Source organism: Mus musculus, chromosome 6 (genome assembly GCF_000001635.26).
Source record: "Mus musculus strain C57BL/6J chromosome 6, GRCm38.p6 C57BL/6J".
NCBI classification, from domain to species: Eukaryota; Metazoa; Chordata; class Mammalia; order Rodentia; family Muridae; genus Mus; species Mus musculus.
The window spans coordinates 56,078,441-56,096,126 of NC_000072.6; the positions used below are offsets into that span (position 1 = coordinate 56,078,441).

Here is a 17,686-nt window from a genome sequence, read left to right on the forward strand (position 1 = left end):
CTGTGTGTATGGCTCAAAGAGATCCTGAAGGAGGTCCCCTAAGTAAGTGTTTTCTTCTGGTGCCTCCCTCCTCTCCACAAGCTAGAATGCTGGCATGTGTTCCAAGTTTGGGGGAGTAGAAACAAGTCACCATGCCAGGCAGGCTTGGGACCTTAGGTGAAATTGTCCTTATTGGTTCCTCCCCTGTCTGTCACATGAAGAGCTGCAAAAAAACCTACCGCTGTGGTGTCCAAGTTTAGTTCAAGCACATAGAGCAGAAGCTGTGGGGCAGACTGAGCCTCTACTGTCTTTACACCACCACAAATCCAGAGAGCAGGAACTCCTACCTTAATCTCTCCAGGATTCTTCCTGATTTGTATCTCCACAATCGCATTTGCAGCTCTGTCGTCTTTAGAGGGTAGACAGATTCAGCTTTGGCCCTGTAGTCATGTGACATGAGAGCCTTGTTTCACCCTCTCAACTCAGTACTAGTGATGAATTAGCACTCACTTCAGAAGTCAATACTGAGAATGCAAAGAACCACGGGTCCAAAAGCAGCCAGCACTGGTATTTAAAGGAGTGCTCCTTCCCTAGCAGTTTTTCTGCATTTCCCGAGTTGAAGATATGGAATTGTCTGGCAGATTTGTTATTGCCAGGAGTATTCAGTAGCAGTATCCTCTACAAAATTTCAACTTATATACATCCCAAGATGTGGAAGCATTAGCCTGAAGCCAGGCTCATAGGTATCCTGAACTTTTGTAGACACAGAATTTTATAATATTAGCCAAATCAGAAAATTACTCTTCATCCACACACATTACATGGAGTTGTCTAAAGTGACACTTTATTTTTGAATCTTCACATTGTATTTCATATTAAACAATAGAATGATGACATTTTTAAAGATCTTGGTTTTCCAAAGACTACCTCAAGAAAATGAGAAGCCTACACATAGTCTATAGCTTTTGCTTTTTCCTCAGAAATACCAAAGAGCTCTGTGAGGTGAACATGGAAAGCCTGCATTCTGGGAAGCTATCTAGTGATACTCATGTTGAGCCAAGGTTAAGACCACAGATGGGCTGAGCTCATTTTGAAAGAAAAAAGTCATCTATAATACAGTCATGCATCATATAATGATGCTTTGGGCTGCATATAAAGTGGAATATTCCATATAGGCCAGGTGTGTTATCAAGCTATACCACTGAGGTTTATGTAAGAATTCTGCATGGTGTACACACACTGAAATCACTTAATGACATATTCCTGGATATGAATCTCCATTGTGAAGTGGTGTATGGCAGTATTTAGGGTTAGAGGAATCTATGGGGTACATGACTGGGTCTGATTCATGCATAAAGACCTGTTCTTGTCCCTTTTCATCAGCATTACATGATACAGACTTTGTGACGAGATCTATGGCAGAAAAGCCCATGAGTTTGTCCTCTTGGAAGCAGTGGGTGGCATTATGGGAGAAACATTGGCCTAAAGGCACAAAGAACTGGGGTCATTACTACTCTATCTGAGATCCTAAGGGTCTCCTCATGAAGGGCTATTTTTTTTTTCTTTTCAACTATACTATGATGTGGGGAAATGGTAACTTCTTTCCGTGGATGTTATGAAAACTTCAAGAGGTTGTATACCAGGGAGAATATACAAGCTGGTTCTTTGCAGTGAATAAAAAGTAGGTACTTGGTAACAATCATTACATGATAAATGAGCATGGAAGACCAGGATGTTTTATCATGGAGTCTTTTCTCTTGATTTTCTTATAACACTATTGCAAATTTATCAAATTCCCCAAACACTATTTACACCTGAATGATCTCACCACATAATGAAGAGATTCTATTTCTTTGCATTTGTCAGATAACATACCACGTAACTTCTCAAGGAAACCACGTTTTAAAATGATGTGGTATTCTAAGCAAGGAAGACTACACAAAACACATTTTGAACTAAGCAAGTAAAAAGATGGACGTTCACTCAATGACTCTGAGAAGGACCTAAAAAGATGCTAGAGATACTGATGGGGAGAATGCTCAGATAGAGATACTGATGGGGAGAATGCTCAGATAGAGATACTGATGGGGAGAATGCTCAGCCAGCCAACGAGGAGATGGAGCTTCGTTCCTGACTTCTAATCTATATGTAATTAGTAGATTGTGGGGAGGCTATGAAAATGACAAGACCCATCCTGATTCCTGAGACCCTGCATTCCTGACACTGAGACATAGAAATGCTTGAGTCACTCTCTGTGGGGGTGGTTGCTTGTTTTATGCACTTCTTTATTCCATACCCTCTTCAGCCCTTCACATCTACATCCCTGGGTAGGGATAATGTGCACACACATTTTTGCATTCCCTGATGTAACCAATATTGATAGTAGCTGGTGCAGAGAAATGCTTAAATGAGTGAACAAACTACGGTGTGCCACACTCAGTAACCTTCACAGGTGTTGCCTTTAAAAAAACAAATGACTCACTTTAACTATGCACTTGCTGGCAATGTTGTTGGTGTTAACAGAAACCAGCATTTCTCCCTTACTCCTGTGATGTCATCATACCTAGAGTCACTGCCTATGACTTTTATAAGAAGGATGCCAGTGAGTCCATCCCATCACAAGCTTCAGGTGTACACTGCAGTGAACCATTGCTTTATACAGTTGCTGCGACTCTGGCTTCTATCTGTAGGTCTCGCTATAACAGGGAAAGGCACTGATGCATAGGCCTCAGTCTCATCTCCTAACAAACAAGTGAAGGGAAGGGGGCTGGAAGGTCAACTATTTCTATATTCAAGCAACAGCAACCTTCAATTACCCTGTTCTGCTTTAAGGAAAGAAACCTTCCCTCAGGGAGATGATCATATTTTATTTCATATTTTTATGTTCTCCTCTTGTGTGTCCTGGCACACACAAAGTCCATGTTCCCCACTGGGACAAGTGGCATTGTGGAAAGCCTTTCACTTAGTTTTCCTCATCAACATGTGGATGTTTCTTTCACTTGATTATTTAGATTCAAAATGGAAACATATGGCTAATCAGTTAGCTGCGTGCCCATGTCTGTGCTAAACCATTTCAGAGGCTTCTGACAAGAAATTATTAGTAATTGTACAGCTATGGCGCCACAGAAAGGCATAAAATATAAGCCTTGATTCAGTCCACAGAAAGTGAGCAACAATGGCCAACTCTCACTTGAAATTGCAAGTGAAAGTCAGTTGCATAACCAGGTCAGTGGTCATTTTGGGACTTACTTGAAAGAATCCTTCATGCCAGAGATATAAAGCCTTAAAGTCACAGGTGGAGAAATGATCTAAACCTCCAGACATAAGGCAAGTTTATGAAAAGGTGGCTCCAAGTGTGCAGAAGTTACCTTTAGCCTTTTCTTGAATCTCCCAGGAATGAGAACAGGCTTGCCAGTGGCCAATAATTACTTTGGGCAAGTGATTAAGGTATTCATGCCTCAGTTACCTGAAGTGTTAAAGAAGATGCTAGTACCAAAGTCCTCAGAAAATTATCAGGGTTTAATATATGTTATTAACAGCATTTTCCCTTATGTCTGCAGGTTTAAAATACATATAAAAGGACTTGTCTTTAAAAAGCTGGATTAGGGAGAGCAAAACTCACCAATTGAAGTTTAATACTCAATAACTTACAATACATGTAGATTTTGTTTGGGGAAAAAAATATAAATTTTCCACATTGTCTTCAGACCTTGGGGATGGTCAGGTTTCTTCCAAGGAAGTTTCTGGATGATGTTTTATCCGTAGTCTCCTGCAACAGGACACAGAACAATATTATTGGGAGATGGATAGCATTTGGCCCAGAAATTCTTTCTATAGCAGGCAGCAGAGTTCAGAAGCAGAGCCACATCTATTGCAAGACTACTGTACATGCCGCAGTTTGTGCAAGGAGCAGTCAGCTATATCTGCATCAGCAATGACTAGGTACTGTACCTTTCCTCTAAGATCACTTCAGGAGGCACCTGGGAAGCTGCTCAGAAGTCACTGCTTTGGATGGGTGACAGTTATGGCTGATAGTTGTGATAAAACTTCAGGCAAGAGCCAACAGTTCCCCAGCTCTCCACCATGGATGTTCCCCACCCCTAAAGTCCATGAAATTGCCATTCAAAATGCCACTGGACAACAAATAAAGTAGGCTCTAGGAAAAAAAAAAATCCTTTCGGTATGTGCTAGTCTTTCCAATGCAAGTTCCATTCAGGTTTAGATGTGCAAGGGTTCCAGATGATGACCCCAAGCAGCTTTCTTGTGCTGAAGCTGAAAGGTGATCCTGTTAGTTAACTGCAGAACTTTAGTCCTTTAATGAAATGATCACGGTAGCCTTCTGACAAACAACTTCCAGAGCTTCTAAAAAGACCTATCCCCTCATATCTAAACCACATCCAAAGATTAGAAGGGAAAGATGTCAAAGTTCATAGAGCCCATGTTAAAGTAGCAACATGAATGATCGATTATTTTTGCAAAACAGCCATAGCTTTACATAAAGTCATTTTTTTAAACACATGGAAAAGTATACCAAAATCAAGCTAGCAAAATAAGTACCTATACTCGCCATGCAGCTTAATGAAATCAATGTTTTAAACATTTTAAAAGAGATAAAATGGGAGCTGGGAATGTGGTCAGTGGGTAAAGTGCTGGCTGCAGAAGCCTGAAGACCACTAGCATCAATGTGAAAAAAGATGTGGTGGTTTATTCTTGTAAACCTAGTGCTAAGGATGCCTCCAAAGGGATGTCTAGGGCTTGGTGGTTAGCTTTTCTAGCTCAGTTAGTAAGTTCCAGGTTCAGTGAGAAAGCCTATCTCAAAAAGTAAGGTGGAAAGAGATAAAGGAAAACACCCAACATTAACTTTATCCACACGAGAGCTTAAACACAGGTAGGACTTAGTACTTATTCTCCATCACATCCCTTTAACTCTCCAAAGCCATCACCTTGAATTTCTTTATTCCTGTGCATATGTGCATGGTATTACATTTGTAGTCATAAAATAATATTTCTCTATGTTTTAAAATGAGAAAAATCATTCTAGAGGTTATTACCTTTTAGTGACTTGTTTTTCTTGCTCAACATCATGTAATATACTATGTATAAACAGTCTTGTAGCAACAAGACTAGAAAATAATTACAACAGAAAAATGATTAAATACCATGTGTCATATTTGTACAGTAGAGTTATGTATAGATGGTCTCCAAAAAGCCAGCTCTGTATTTGGATGGAGCTTCCTTTACCAAACACAAATGGAATATGACTATAGTACCAATGCATACCAATACACAAATGTAAAAGTGGGATGGATCTGATCCAATTATGTCATTGCTGCAGTTGAAAAGTCAATTTAAGTGGAAGGCAATGGTTGCTAACTACATCTGGGGGCTTGTTTTGACACTCAGGTTTGTGTTGAAATTGCCATTCTGCATTCTTAGTTATTTCTTTTCTTTTCTCTGTCTATTGACTTCCTGCTTGATCAGTTTTTCATTTGGATGCCTGTTCTATCTTAGGCTACTGTGCCACAGTGACTGCTGGGTGGCTTATCAAGACAAAAAAACCCTGACTTTTCATGGGTATAAGCCTTGACTTATAAAATCTGAGTTCCAGGTAAAGGCCCACTGCCTTCAGTTTGGACTGAAACTTCTTGTTATGTTCTTATTGGATGGTTTCAAAGCTCCTAGCCCACCCATGTTGGTTCAACCCTTGTGACCTAACAATGTTATTGTGGGATGTTTGATCACACTGTGAACCATTAGATTGTGCTGTTTACTGAAAAACCTGTTTCTAGTGTGGTGTGGCCCAGCCTTAGCACAGACCTTTAATTCCTCTGGCTGGGATATAGGCACTCCTATAGTATACACTTTTAATCACAAACAACCAAGGAAAAATTAGTTTGTAGAAGGAAGCATCCATGTTTGAAAGGGATGTCTAACTGAGAGGCACACAAAGTGAAGAATCAAAGAAAGATTTGACAGAACAGAATATATACCCAGTTTTTACTAGAAGACAGAGAACAAAGAAGTTACTTAAGAGAGAAGAATTCAGAGAAAGAAAAGGAGAGGAGGCAGTTTTGCTGGGAAAGTTTTACAGAGATAGGTTGCAGAGAGAACAAACCAGACACAGGTGAAGACAGAACCATCCAGAGAATGAGAGGGAACCAGAAGATTAGAACAGATTACCAGAGTTAGTTTGAGAGCAAGCAGAGCAAAAAGTCAGAGGCCAAGAAAGAAGACAGACTGAATCAGTCAGCCTGGAGCCAGAACAGCTGAGTTGAATCAGCCAGCCATAGACCAGAAAGAAGTAGGAAGGGGTGACCTTATTTAGCAGCAAGTCTCAGAGACTGAAAACATTATAGGCCTAGATTAGATTGTATGGAGGCTAGAAGCTTCCAGGACTCAGCCTAGATCACCAGATGGAGGCAGTAAGCCTCTGAGATGACAATTACATCAGGAGAATAAAAGATAGTTTTACACATTTCCTACCATCCTATTGTAGATTAGGCTCCAACACATGGGATTGGGGCAGGACCCAAAAATTCAGTTCATAAAAATACTACACATTATATATTTAACTATTTCACTGATGATCTTTTGTGTTAGAAAGTCACAAAATTTCTCAGTTTTTCCCAGAGAAAGAAGAAATTAGTACTCCCAATTCCACACTGCAATGACTTTATGTATAGCTTCTCCTTCCTGTTTTACTACAGTATTTTTATAGTCCTACACACTTAGCAACATGTGTACTGCCATTCTACCTTCCTTCTTTCTGATATGTGCCCCTCAATGCTTTCAGCAATGACTAAAGAATAGCACATCCTGTAACTGTCCACACTGAATGAAGATTAAAGGCGCCTTTTCTCCCTCCTTCACTGGGTATTAATGTTTCCTCTTGCATGTGGAAGGCATAGATCTTCATTGCCTTCTGACATCGACTGTAGCCAGTGACAATTTGATGCCAGGTGGTTGGCAGCTGGTACTGGTACGTTTTCTGAAATAACCATATCATTTAAGGTTTTCTCATCCTTGAGGTCATTTTTGAAACTCTCCTACAAAGTCTTTAAGTATGCATTTTGTGGCTGTTGTTGCTGTTGCTGTTGTCATTTTAGGTCTGTTTGAATTAAGATCTGGTGTTGACATTCACAAAGGAACTCACACAATATGTACTCACTGATAAGTGGATATTAGCCCCAAACCTAGGATTCCCAAGATATAAGATACAATTTGCTAAACACATGAAACTCAAGAAGAATGAAGACTGAAGTGTGGACACTATGCCCCTCCTTAGAATTGGGAAAAAAACACCCATGGAAGGAGTTACAGAGACAAAGTTTGGAGCTGAGATGAAAGGATGGACCTCGTAGAGACTGCCATATCCAGGGATCCACCCCATAATCAGCATCCAAACGCTGACACCATTGCATACACTAGCAAGATTTTATTGAAAGGACCCAGATGTAGCTGTCTCTTGTGAGACTATGCCGGGGCCTAGCAAACACAGAAGTGGATGCTCACAGTCAGCTATTGGATGGATCACAGGGCTCCCAATGGAGGAGCTAGAGAAAGTAGCCAAGGAGCTAAAGGGATCTGCAACTCTATAGGTGGAACAACATTATGAACTAACCAGTACCCCAGAGCTCTTGACTCTAGCTGCATATGTATCAAAAGATGGCCTAGTCGGCCATCACTGGAAAGAGAGGCCCATTGGACTTGCAAACTTTATATGCCCCAGTACAGGGGAACGCCAGGGCCAAAAGGGGGAGTGGGTGGGTAGGGGAGTGGGGGTGGGTGGGTATGGGAGACTTTTGGTATAGCATTGGAAATGTAAATGAGCTAAATACCTAATAAAAAATGGAAAAAAAAAAAGATCTGGTGTTGAATGTGGCTTTCCCATTGGCCTGTCTTTCCTGAGCCATGTGCAGTCCTTTACCTCCTATGCTTTCATTTTTTAATCAACTGGTAAATTATTTACAATAGGATTCACCTTTTTATATATGCATCTTGTAGTTTTTCATATAATCACAGAGTTATGCAATCATTAAAATCATCTAAATTCTGAGAGTTTAATCCCTTCCCTCACAAATCCCATGCCCTTGAAAAGCCACCCCATACTCCTCTCTCTACATAGCATATGCCATCAGTACCCAAGTCAAGTCTCTTGCAATATGTCATACAAACAGAATCACTGACATATAGATTTTTGTGTCTGGCTTCTACTGAGAGAAGTGTTCTCAAGGATCTTCAGAATGTATCAGCAGTTCATTCATTTGGAATAGATGCGAGATTTTGTTAATATAATTTTTCAGTTTCTGGGAATGTAGATGGGTTTCTACATTGGACTACTATGGGAGACTTTATTGTGAATATGTGATAACAAAGTTTCCTATGAAAATTGCTTTCGATTCTCTAGCATTCGAATCTAGAATTCCTGGGTCATTTGATGACATAAAAGATTTTATTTTGTTTTGCGACAGGGATTTTCATTGCAGCCTAAGCTGGCTGGAACTTGCTATTGAGTCTGGGTTGCTGTCCAACACTTGATCCCTCTTACTCTGCCCCACATATGCCAACCAGCATACACCAGAATACTTGGATACATTTAACTTTTTAACACATTGTAAAAATTTCCCAAAGGGCTCTGCTACTGCCCAGCACTGAGGAAGGATTCCAGTTTCTCCTCAGCTTCATTTAAACGTCGTTGTTCGTCTTTTTTTCCTGCCATCCACTACACTTGAAGTCAGATCCCACCAAGTTTGAACTGTATTTCTCTGACTAAGGATGCTGCTTGGTCATCTAGTTATACATTCATTGGTCATTTGAAGTTCTGTGAGAAACTACTTCTTCTTCTCCTTGTCCATTCGTGAGCTTGGCTCTTGGGCTTTTACTGTTGAGCTGCTCAAGTCCACTATACATTCTAGAAACTAACCCCTACTCAAACATTATTTGCCGATATTTTTCCTATTGCTCAATTTGCCTTTAGACACAGTTGGTAATATTAGTTGCCCCAAATTATATTATTTTGATAAGGCCCCATTTACCTATCACTTCTGACGTTATCACTGCAATTCCTGTGTTTTGTGTTCTGTGCTTCTTTCCATTTTGCCCCCCACCCCCCATGATAGCTCTACATCCTGTCTAGGGTTTGTAGTTACTTTCATTTGATCCCTTAAATATTCTGCCAGGGAAGGGCTTATGATGATGCTTTGTTTCTAAAGCCCCAAGTCATAGTTGGAGGATTAGAAATTCACTTCCAGTGCTGGCCTTGCTGATAAGAAGGCACATGACTGTTTGCCCGTTGGTCAGTAGCTCAGGCTAGAGCTCCAAACAAAGGCCACCAGCAGAGATTTTACCTCTCTTGTCCCTGTCTTGTATTCTGACTAGGTCCCTATTATATCAGGCCTGCATCCCAGAAGAGGTTTTTTTTTTTTTTTAACTACTTTTTGGAACTTCTTGACAGACATTGCTTGGGCTATGGAGCACAATTGTTCCACAACATCAGTCCTGTGGTGAACCCTGTGTACGTCCCTTTTGTTTCTCCTTCCCAGAGCTGTTTGTCTCTTACACTGCCTTTCAAGACTTTAATTCTTTTTTTTTTTTCTTTTATTTTCGAGACAGGGTTTCTCTGTGTAGTCCTGGCTATCCTGGAACTCACTCTGTAGACCAGGCTGGCCTTGAACTCAGAAATCTGCCTCTGCCTCCCAAGTGCTTGGATTAAAGGCGTGCCAGGCTCATTTTCCTATTTTGTCTATCTTTGCATGTGTTTGAAGCAGAGGAGTATATATCAAGGAATGAACATCTCAGGTTATCCTGACCAGAATTCACAAGAAGAGTTTCATCACTTAATGACTGAATCAAGTAGCCTGTAGCTGATTGGTGTGATCATACTCAATTCAGCCTTGAAGATGGTGTGATCATACTCAATTCAGCCTTGAAGATGGTGTGATCATACTCAATTCAGCCTTGAAGATGGTGTGATCATACTCAATTCAGCCTTGAAGATGGTGTGATCATACTCAATTCAGCCTTGAAGATGGTGTGATCATACTCAATTCAGCCTTGAAGATGGTGTGATCATACTCAATTCAGCCTTGAAGATGGTGTGATCATACTCAATTCAGCCTTGAAGATGGTGTGATCATACTCAATTCAGCCTTGAAGATGGTGTGATCATACTCAATTCAGCCTTGAAGATGGTGTGATCATACTCAATTCAGCCTTGAAGATGGTGTGATCATACTCAATTCAGCCTTGAAGATGGTGTGATCATACTCAATTCAGCCTTGAAGATGGTGTGATCATACTCAATTCAGCCTTGAAGATGGTGATAAGGCCTAAATCTTAAACTCTTCAGCTAGGTCCATTTAAATGACTCCATGATCCATGCTTTTTAAAACTACTGTTTGTTGGTTATAGTTAAAAATTTTCTATAATATAGCTGTGGTATGATCACCAGCTCCTTTAAAGTAGAACTTAAGAAGACCCTAGCCAGATCTGAGTAGGTAGCCATAACACCATCAAATAAGAAGGAGAAACTATGTATAGTTCTTGAAGTAGGAAGGGGTTGAAGAAAGCTGACGATTATAATTAGCAAATTGGAGGCATCTGTTAGACAAAGTCCCTGCAATTGTGTCATGCATTTTGACACATAGGCTTTTGAGATGGCCAGAACTTAGAAAGTAAGACCTATGGGCAAGTCTAGACTGGCAAACTCAGATAAAAAGACAAGGCTTCCATCATGGTGATTCATTGGCCATATAAGCCTAACAAGCTACCTCAGTATTCAGCACAGCAAGTGGGTCAACATCAGGTCTGCATACTCTTGTAGATAGCCAGGTTGACCTCTGGGATCCTCCCTGGCTCAAGAATGAGATATCTTTCCAATATGCAGGTATGATCACTTTCCACTGGCATTGCTGGTGTGACGCTCAGAATTCTGAAGTGCACAATAACCACAGCAGGCACATGATAAGATAACTTCTAGACACTGAGGATGGGTCCTTTCTAAGGAGCCACAACTCTCACTCACAGAAGCTTTGTGGATACTGATGGGCATCTGCTTATCACCTTGGCAGTCTGGGGATCAGAAAGTAGAAAGAGGAACTTCACTGTAGAAAAAAGCTAACTATTAACAGGTAAAAGCACTTTGAAGAAAATTGGTGCCACACAATATTAATTTTACCCAGATGGTTTGGAGAAAACTGCAAAGAGAAATGAGCCAAGGGAAACTAGTTTCAGGCAGTCACAGAAGAGAGAAAAATCAAGGCTCCTTAGCAGACAATGATGGAATCCACAGGTCAGGCCTGTGCACAGAGCTACAGATCATAAAGTGAAATACTAGGTCAATGTGGATTAGGGTTCACTGTCAAGAATGCTACTCATTGTGAAGTGAGCTATTATTTTTGCCTACAAGCAAGAAAAATGTTAATCAAATTATCACATACCATGAATTACAAACCAGCCTAATTCCAGAGTGATTAAAACACAAGACAATATGCTTCTCACAATAGTTGAAATATAGTAATTCCCCAAGGCAGAAATCTAAAAGATAATTTCACATTAGTAAAGATATTTTTAAGAAGACAAAGGCAAACAAAATAAGGATGAGTTGTCATTTTTCCCACCAAAGTAATAAGTTGCAAAACATAATATTCAGCATTGGCAAAAAGATAACAAAATGTGCAATTAATTAATTAATTATAATAAGAGATAAATTAATATTATTAAAAGGAATCTTCACAAGAATCTAAGTATCTACGAATTCTTAAGCCAGGATTCCTAACCCAGGAATATCCCTCATTAGAATCCAAATATTTATAGACAAGAATGTAACATGAGTATAATAATAAAAGTTATCATTGCATATATAAGTAAACTGACATAACCATTGACACATTAGCCAATTACCAAGATATTGGTTAATTTACTAACATGTAGAAGACATTTCAAAATGGATAAAAAAAATCCTATATAAGATGGAGATTTAATTCAAGGAAAAAAATGTGTAATAAGACCTAGAAGCAGAAGGGATCTTAGTTAATGTGTAACATTAGCAATAAACAACATTTTTCTTCCTATAGTCTTTCTTATTATTATGAAAAAGATTACCATGTCCATGTTTACCTTTTATAGTGTCTCTTTCTCAAAACAAATCCCACTATACTTAAGCTTGTAATAGGGGGTGTGAGGCTACCCATGTCAAGCTACTATCGAGGAGCAGGCATTAGTCTTCCTTGAACATACATATGAGCATTATGGGTGAATATTTTCTCCTAGGAGATCCTAGAAGGGAACTGGGTCATATTGACTTTCATATTTGTAATAGTAGACCCTCACTGTGCCTTCCATATGTATACACACACACACACACACACACACACACACACACACACACACACACACACAGTATGAACTGTGTTAGAACTGTCAGTCCTAATCCTTAGAGAAATGAAGTAGGTGAGAAAAGTAAAGTTCCAAGACAAAGGGGCACAGAGGAGGTTTGAAAGTTAATCTATCTATCTGTCTGTCTGTCTATCTATCTATCTATCTATCTATCTATCTATCTATCTATCTATCTATCTTTCCATCCATATGTCATCTATCTATCTACCCACCTAGCCATGCCCCTATCTCTATCTCTCTACCTCTCTCTATCTCTCTCTGCCCATCCATTTTCCTTGAACTACCTGATTCTCAGAAGTAGATACTTCATAGCCTGCACAAAAGAGAGCACAGTTCCCCTCTGTCCATTGCTGAGTGGAAGATTGTGTGGGAAACAACATGGTCACATCTGGAAGAAACTCACAAGTGAAAGCAACAGACACAACACTCCCTGATAAGCTGGACTTGAACAGAGGCTTTTCTACAGATGCTGCTGCCAACTCTTGAAACACTAGTGCTTTCTGTTGAGTGTGGTCACTGAGATAATAGGGCAATGTCATTTACCTACCTGGCAAGGTAATGCGACTTGTGGAACTAGTGCTCGGAGCAGGTGAGCCATGAGAACGCTTCTTTGTACCTATGAATAGGAAAGAGAAGATAAGGAAAGTATAATCAGGACTGGCAAACGCTCAGCTGATACAGATGTCTGGACCTGAAAATACCATGTAGAAGATGGCTGGTCAAGGTTACAGGTGTGTATTCTATGGCACAGAGAAGCCAGAAGTTCAGCTTGTACCTTTGTGGGATTATACTTAGTATTTTGGATAGTAGTTTGGCATGGTAGGTACCAATGCTCTTGAGCAGAACACTTCAGTATTAGTAGAGATTATTGATAAGTATGTAGTTACAAGAGATGCCAATTTCAGTGTTCTAGAGTGGAGACTATAATAGTTTAAAGCTCCACGAAGTTATAATGTGTATGTAGGGTGGGAATCAGCAGTTGGGAAATGGAAAGTTTGGAATTTAGAACTGAGCAATCAGGGATTTAAAATATGTTTTAACTACAGCTTGTTCCTGGAACTGGATCATGAAAGGGATCTGTCTGATTCTCAGATCTTCACCAGGAAATGAGTGAACAACTATGTCTATGTTTTCTGGCAAAGTAGGGTATGTTAGTGCACTCAGAAACTGAGGAAACCACTGATGTTATGTTAGCAGGGTCCTCAAGCTTCCAGCAGATGGTGACTAACTTCATTTGCAAAGTCAGTATCTTTCTTCATATAAGCAGGTGAATGTGTCATGAAGAAATGAAGAGACAGCCTCCAGGATAAGATTTAAAAAATGAAAAAGAAAAAAGGAAGCAAATCAAAGGAACAAAACAAAGGAAGACAGAATTGTTCATTAAAGGAACGCATTTCTCACACACATACATCTTAAACACACACATACAAATATTTATATATAAAAAATCAAGTGATGTAGACAATTATATACACATATATTATATAGTTATAAATACTATTTGCTTAGATTTTTTTGTTACTTCATTTTATCATCCATATTGAAGAGAAAGAAGCATGGAAACCATAACTCAGCAGCAACACATATGATGATCCCTTCAAAGAGATGTGAAGATAGTTCTTTTGGTTGAACCATACAGTGTTTCACTTTGTAACTCATGCTACCCTGGACCTCAGTATTCTTCTATCTCAGTCTCCTGAGAATTGAGTTACAGGCATGTATCACCATGTGTGTTCAGAAAAAAAAAATAAGCAAAGAATATACATAAGCCAATGTTATTTCTGTTACGAGTTCCTGCAATTGCCCAATATCTTAGCTACTTTCCTATTGCTTAACAAAACAGCATGACTAAGGCAGCTTATGAAAGAAAGCATTTAATTTGTCTTATGGTTTCAGACAATTGGAGTCCATGATAGTAGAACAAAGACATGACAACAGAAATAGCTGAGAATTCACATCTCCATTCTCAAGTAGGAAGTAGAGAAGGAACACTGAGAATGACACAAGTCTTGAAAACCCACCACCCACCCCACAGGGACACACCTCCTCCCCCAAGGCTACATCTCTTAAGTCTTCCTAAAGTTTCACAAACCACATATTTAAACAAATGGGGACCACCACTGTCATTCAAACCACCACACTCAAACTATTAGTAAAGTCACATCCAGTATAGGTGGGTGCAGAGAACTGGGGTGCTTAGAAGTTGTACTAATGAGTTAAACCATGCTATCTTGGTCCAGGTAAAGATAACAAGAGGGATCAGCATCAGAGGAAGTATGAACCCAGAACTGGAGATGTGTGGGTAATCAGTGAGGTTTTCCTGCTCTACAGTCTCCTGGTATAGTGCAGAGACATAGCTTCTGCAAGGTGTAGAGGCACAGCTTCTGTACAGTACCAGGGACTGTTTTCTTTTCTCCTCCCTCAACACCCTCAAGATCCTCACAATCCAACATCATCTCTCTCTGTCTCTGTCTCTCCCTCTCCCCCACCCCCTCTTTCTCCCTTCCTCTCTCTCTAAAAACGAACAAAACAAAACAAGAATCATGGGGTCCAATTTGTATTGGTTATCTGCTCTTGAGCATGCGGCTTGCCCTAGAGTGTGGTTGCCACCCCTTGTCACTCCACTGAAGAAAACTGATTTTTCCTCTTCCAGTAGCTATCAATAGCCTAGAGGTAGCACTCTTGGCCCACTTATGCTTTTCTATGCTGAGATCTTGTATGGCTTGAGTTTGTGCAGGTCTTATGCATGGTGTCTCAATCTCTGTGAGTTCAAACATGCATGAGTTTTTTTTTTAATGTCTAAAGATATTTTTCCCCTTGAGGTTGTCCATAATCTCTGGCTTTTACAATCTCTTCCACATTGATTTCTTGATGGGGGAGGTGTGATTAAGACATTCCATTTAGGGTTAAGTGATCCAAAGTCTTTCACTTTGTACATTGTCCAGCTGTGAGACTCAGCGTTAATTGCCTGTGAGAAGATGTTTCTCTGATGAGGGTTGAGTAACACACTGATATATAAGTACAACAATGTATCTTTAAGAGTTGCTTTATGTTCACATAGCAAAATAGCAGTAGTTAGTTTTTGCTGCCCAGTGTCTACTACCCTATCTGGGGCAATCTAGCTTGTTGTACACCAAGCTGGGGTAGAGAGAGGGAACCTTAATCCAGTATAGGCGGGTGTAGTACAGGATCTCCATCAGCAATGAATGTACAGGCAAAAACCACACCTGGGAACAGCTTTGGGGGACTGTTTTGTTTATTTGGGGGAGGGTGGGATAGTGAAATGGTATTTATGCTCCTGGGAAGATGGCCACGATCTCTGGGCCAAGGTTTGCGTGGACCTGTCCATTGGCCTGGACAGGGGTATTAGAAGGTGCTTTATCTACATACTCAGGGGCTGTAGGGTCAAGGAGGAGAAGACCTTATGAGCTCAAACAAGGAATGAAGCCCAATAACTGTCAGAGTAATAAATTCGTGCTAGGTTTGATGGTGGGGCAGCTAGCTTTATGGCACCAGGTTGGGAGGGGGAGGGAGCCAACTCTTGTTGTCCTCATATTTGGGATATCCAGGATTGAAGCTTCCTGGACCCTTCCTCTATGGTCCTGAGCCATTATGGTCCCACAAGCTTTTGCCTACAGTTCATGCCCTATATAGTTTCAAGTTCTTGGCTTCATTAACAATGTCAAGTATTTGTTCCATCTCATAGAGTGGGCTTGGCTGGTTACACTCACAACATTCATGATGTTCTTGCACCATGGACATATCCTGCAGGCATGACAGAGCAAGACAGTGCATAGCTCCTTTCATCTTTTCCTCTTGCTGAGGCAACTTCACTTTAACTAGAATTTGATCTCCTTGATGAAGAATTTTATGTAAAATTGCCCTTCTTTATTCAAATAACCCACAGCCAAGCTGCCCCAGCTAACTTATCTTGCCTCTATAAAAATACCTATTTTTTGGTTTCAAATCTCCATTTCCAGCTAACTATTTATCTTAGCTTCTGTTAAACTGTTTGTTTTTACAAAATATCTGCCTGAAGCTGCAGAATAAGATACCAAACAACGGTTTTTGCCTTTAAAAGCCCCCTGCTCTAAATACTTGGGGATACACTTAGGTTCTGTATACCTGAGTATAGTCCCAGCTGGTTGGGATAAATACTTTCAGTTGGCTATAAACTGTGTCTGAGTGGTTATCTCTGGTGGGATTCCCATAATACTGGCAGGGCACTGTTGTAGCTTGCAGAATAAGATATGTGGGTGAGATTAGTAATTAATTTTCTCCTCCAGCAGGATAGATAGCACTTTCCATCACTGTGAATGGCTGTCAGTAGAGGTGAAACTTATGGTTGATTGCTCCATGTTCTGTGACATAAGTATTTGGTGTCTTTGTCAACAAGGTTTTATCATCAAGTTGTGGAGGGTAACCAATAGTTTTGACAAAAACCTGTTATGTTTCAGGTGTCTATGAGACCCCTTTAGCCACCAATTCAAATGATATAACCGATTCATGGTACTAGTGCTTTTATTTGGTAGTATATGATGGGTATTCCTGCACAAACATCATGACCAAGAAGCAAGTTGGGGAGGAAAGGGTTTATTCAGCTTACACTTCCACATTGCTGTTCATCACCAAAGAAAGTCAGGACTGGAACTCAAGTAGGTCAGGAAGCAGGAGCTGATGTAGAGGCCAGGGAGGAATGTTTCTTACTAGCTTGCTTCCTCTGGCTTGCTCAGCTTGCTCTCTTATAGAACCCAAGACTACCAGCCTAGGGATGGCACCACCCACATTGGGCCCTACCCCATTGATTACTATTTGAGGAAATGCCCCACAGTTGAATCTCAAGAAGGTATTTCCTGAACTGAAGCTCCTTTCTCTGTGATAACTTCAGCTTGTGTCAAGTTGACACAAAACCAGCCAGTACAGAGCCCCAATTAAATGATGTCCTTATATGAGTTGCCTTGGTCATGGTGTCTGTCCACAACAATGTAAATCCTAAGACAGGCTAGAAAAGCAGTTGAATGCTATAAGCAGGGCTTAATGGGCCATCCATGTAGGAGCTTGGAAGGCAGTAATGCTGAGAGCAATGTGGATACTGGCAGCCCAGTTCAAGAAGTTTCATATGGGAACAATATTAGCTAAAGGCTAGAAACCACTGTGATATTTTGGCAAAGCATGTGATTATTTTCTGCCCTTTCTCTTAAAAATCTTCTGGAGGTTAAATTGAAGACTTTGAGATTAAATCCCTTAGCAGAGTAGATTTTAAGATAGCCTAGTATTCACGTTGTCTTTGTCCTGTGGTTATTAGTGATCA

At 40.2% G+C, this 17,686-nt stretch overlaps 1 protein-coding gene across 15 annotated transcripts in view; it reads right to left on the reverse strand.

Moving 5' to 3' along the window:
* Pde1c (phosphodiesterase 1C) overlaps nt 1–17,686 on the reverse strand; it is a 582,713-nt gene that overhangs the window by 8,643 nt on the left and 556,384 nt on the right. For 5 of the 15 annotated variants that reach the window (XR_003956167.1, XR_003956172.1, XR_003956171.1 and 2 more), the window contains 2 exons: nt 12,923–12,991; nt 3,689–3,748 (listed from right to left, as the gene is read on the reverse strand). Coding sequence is in view for 8 of the 15 variants with exons in the window: in NM_001159956.1 (NP_001153428.1) it covers nt 3,735–3,748; nt 12,923–12,991 (83 nt within the window). In the remaining 7 variants the exon portion in view is untranslated. Of the gene's footprint in view, nt 1–1,547; nt 3,749–12,922; nt 12,992–17,686 lie in introns of those variants that run through there. The other 10 variants (NM_001159956.1, NM_001159955.1, NM_011054.4 and 7 more) reach the window with 4 other exon arrangements.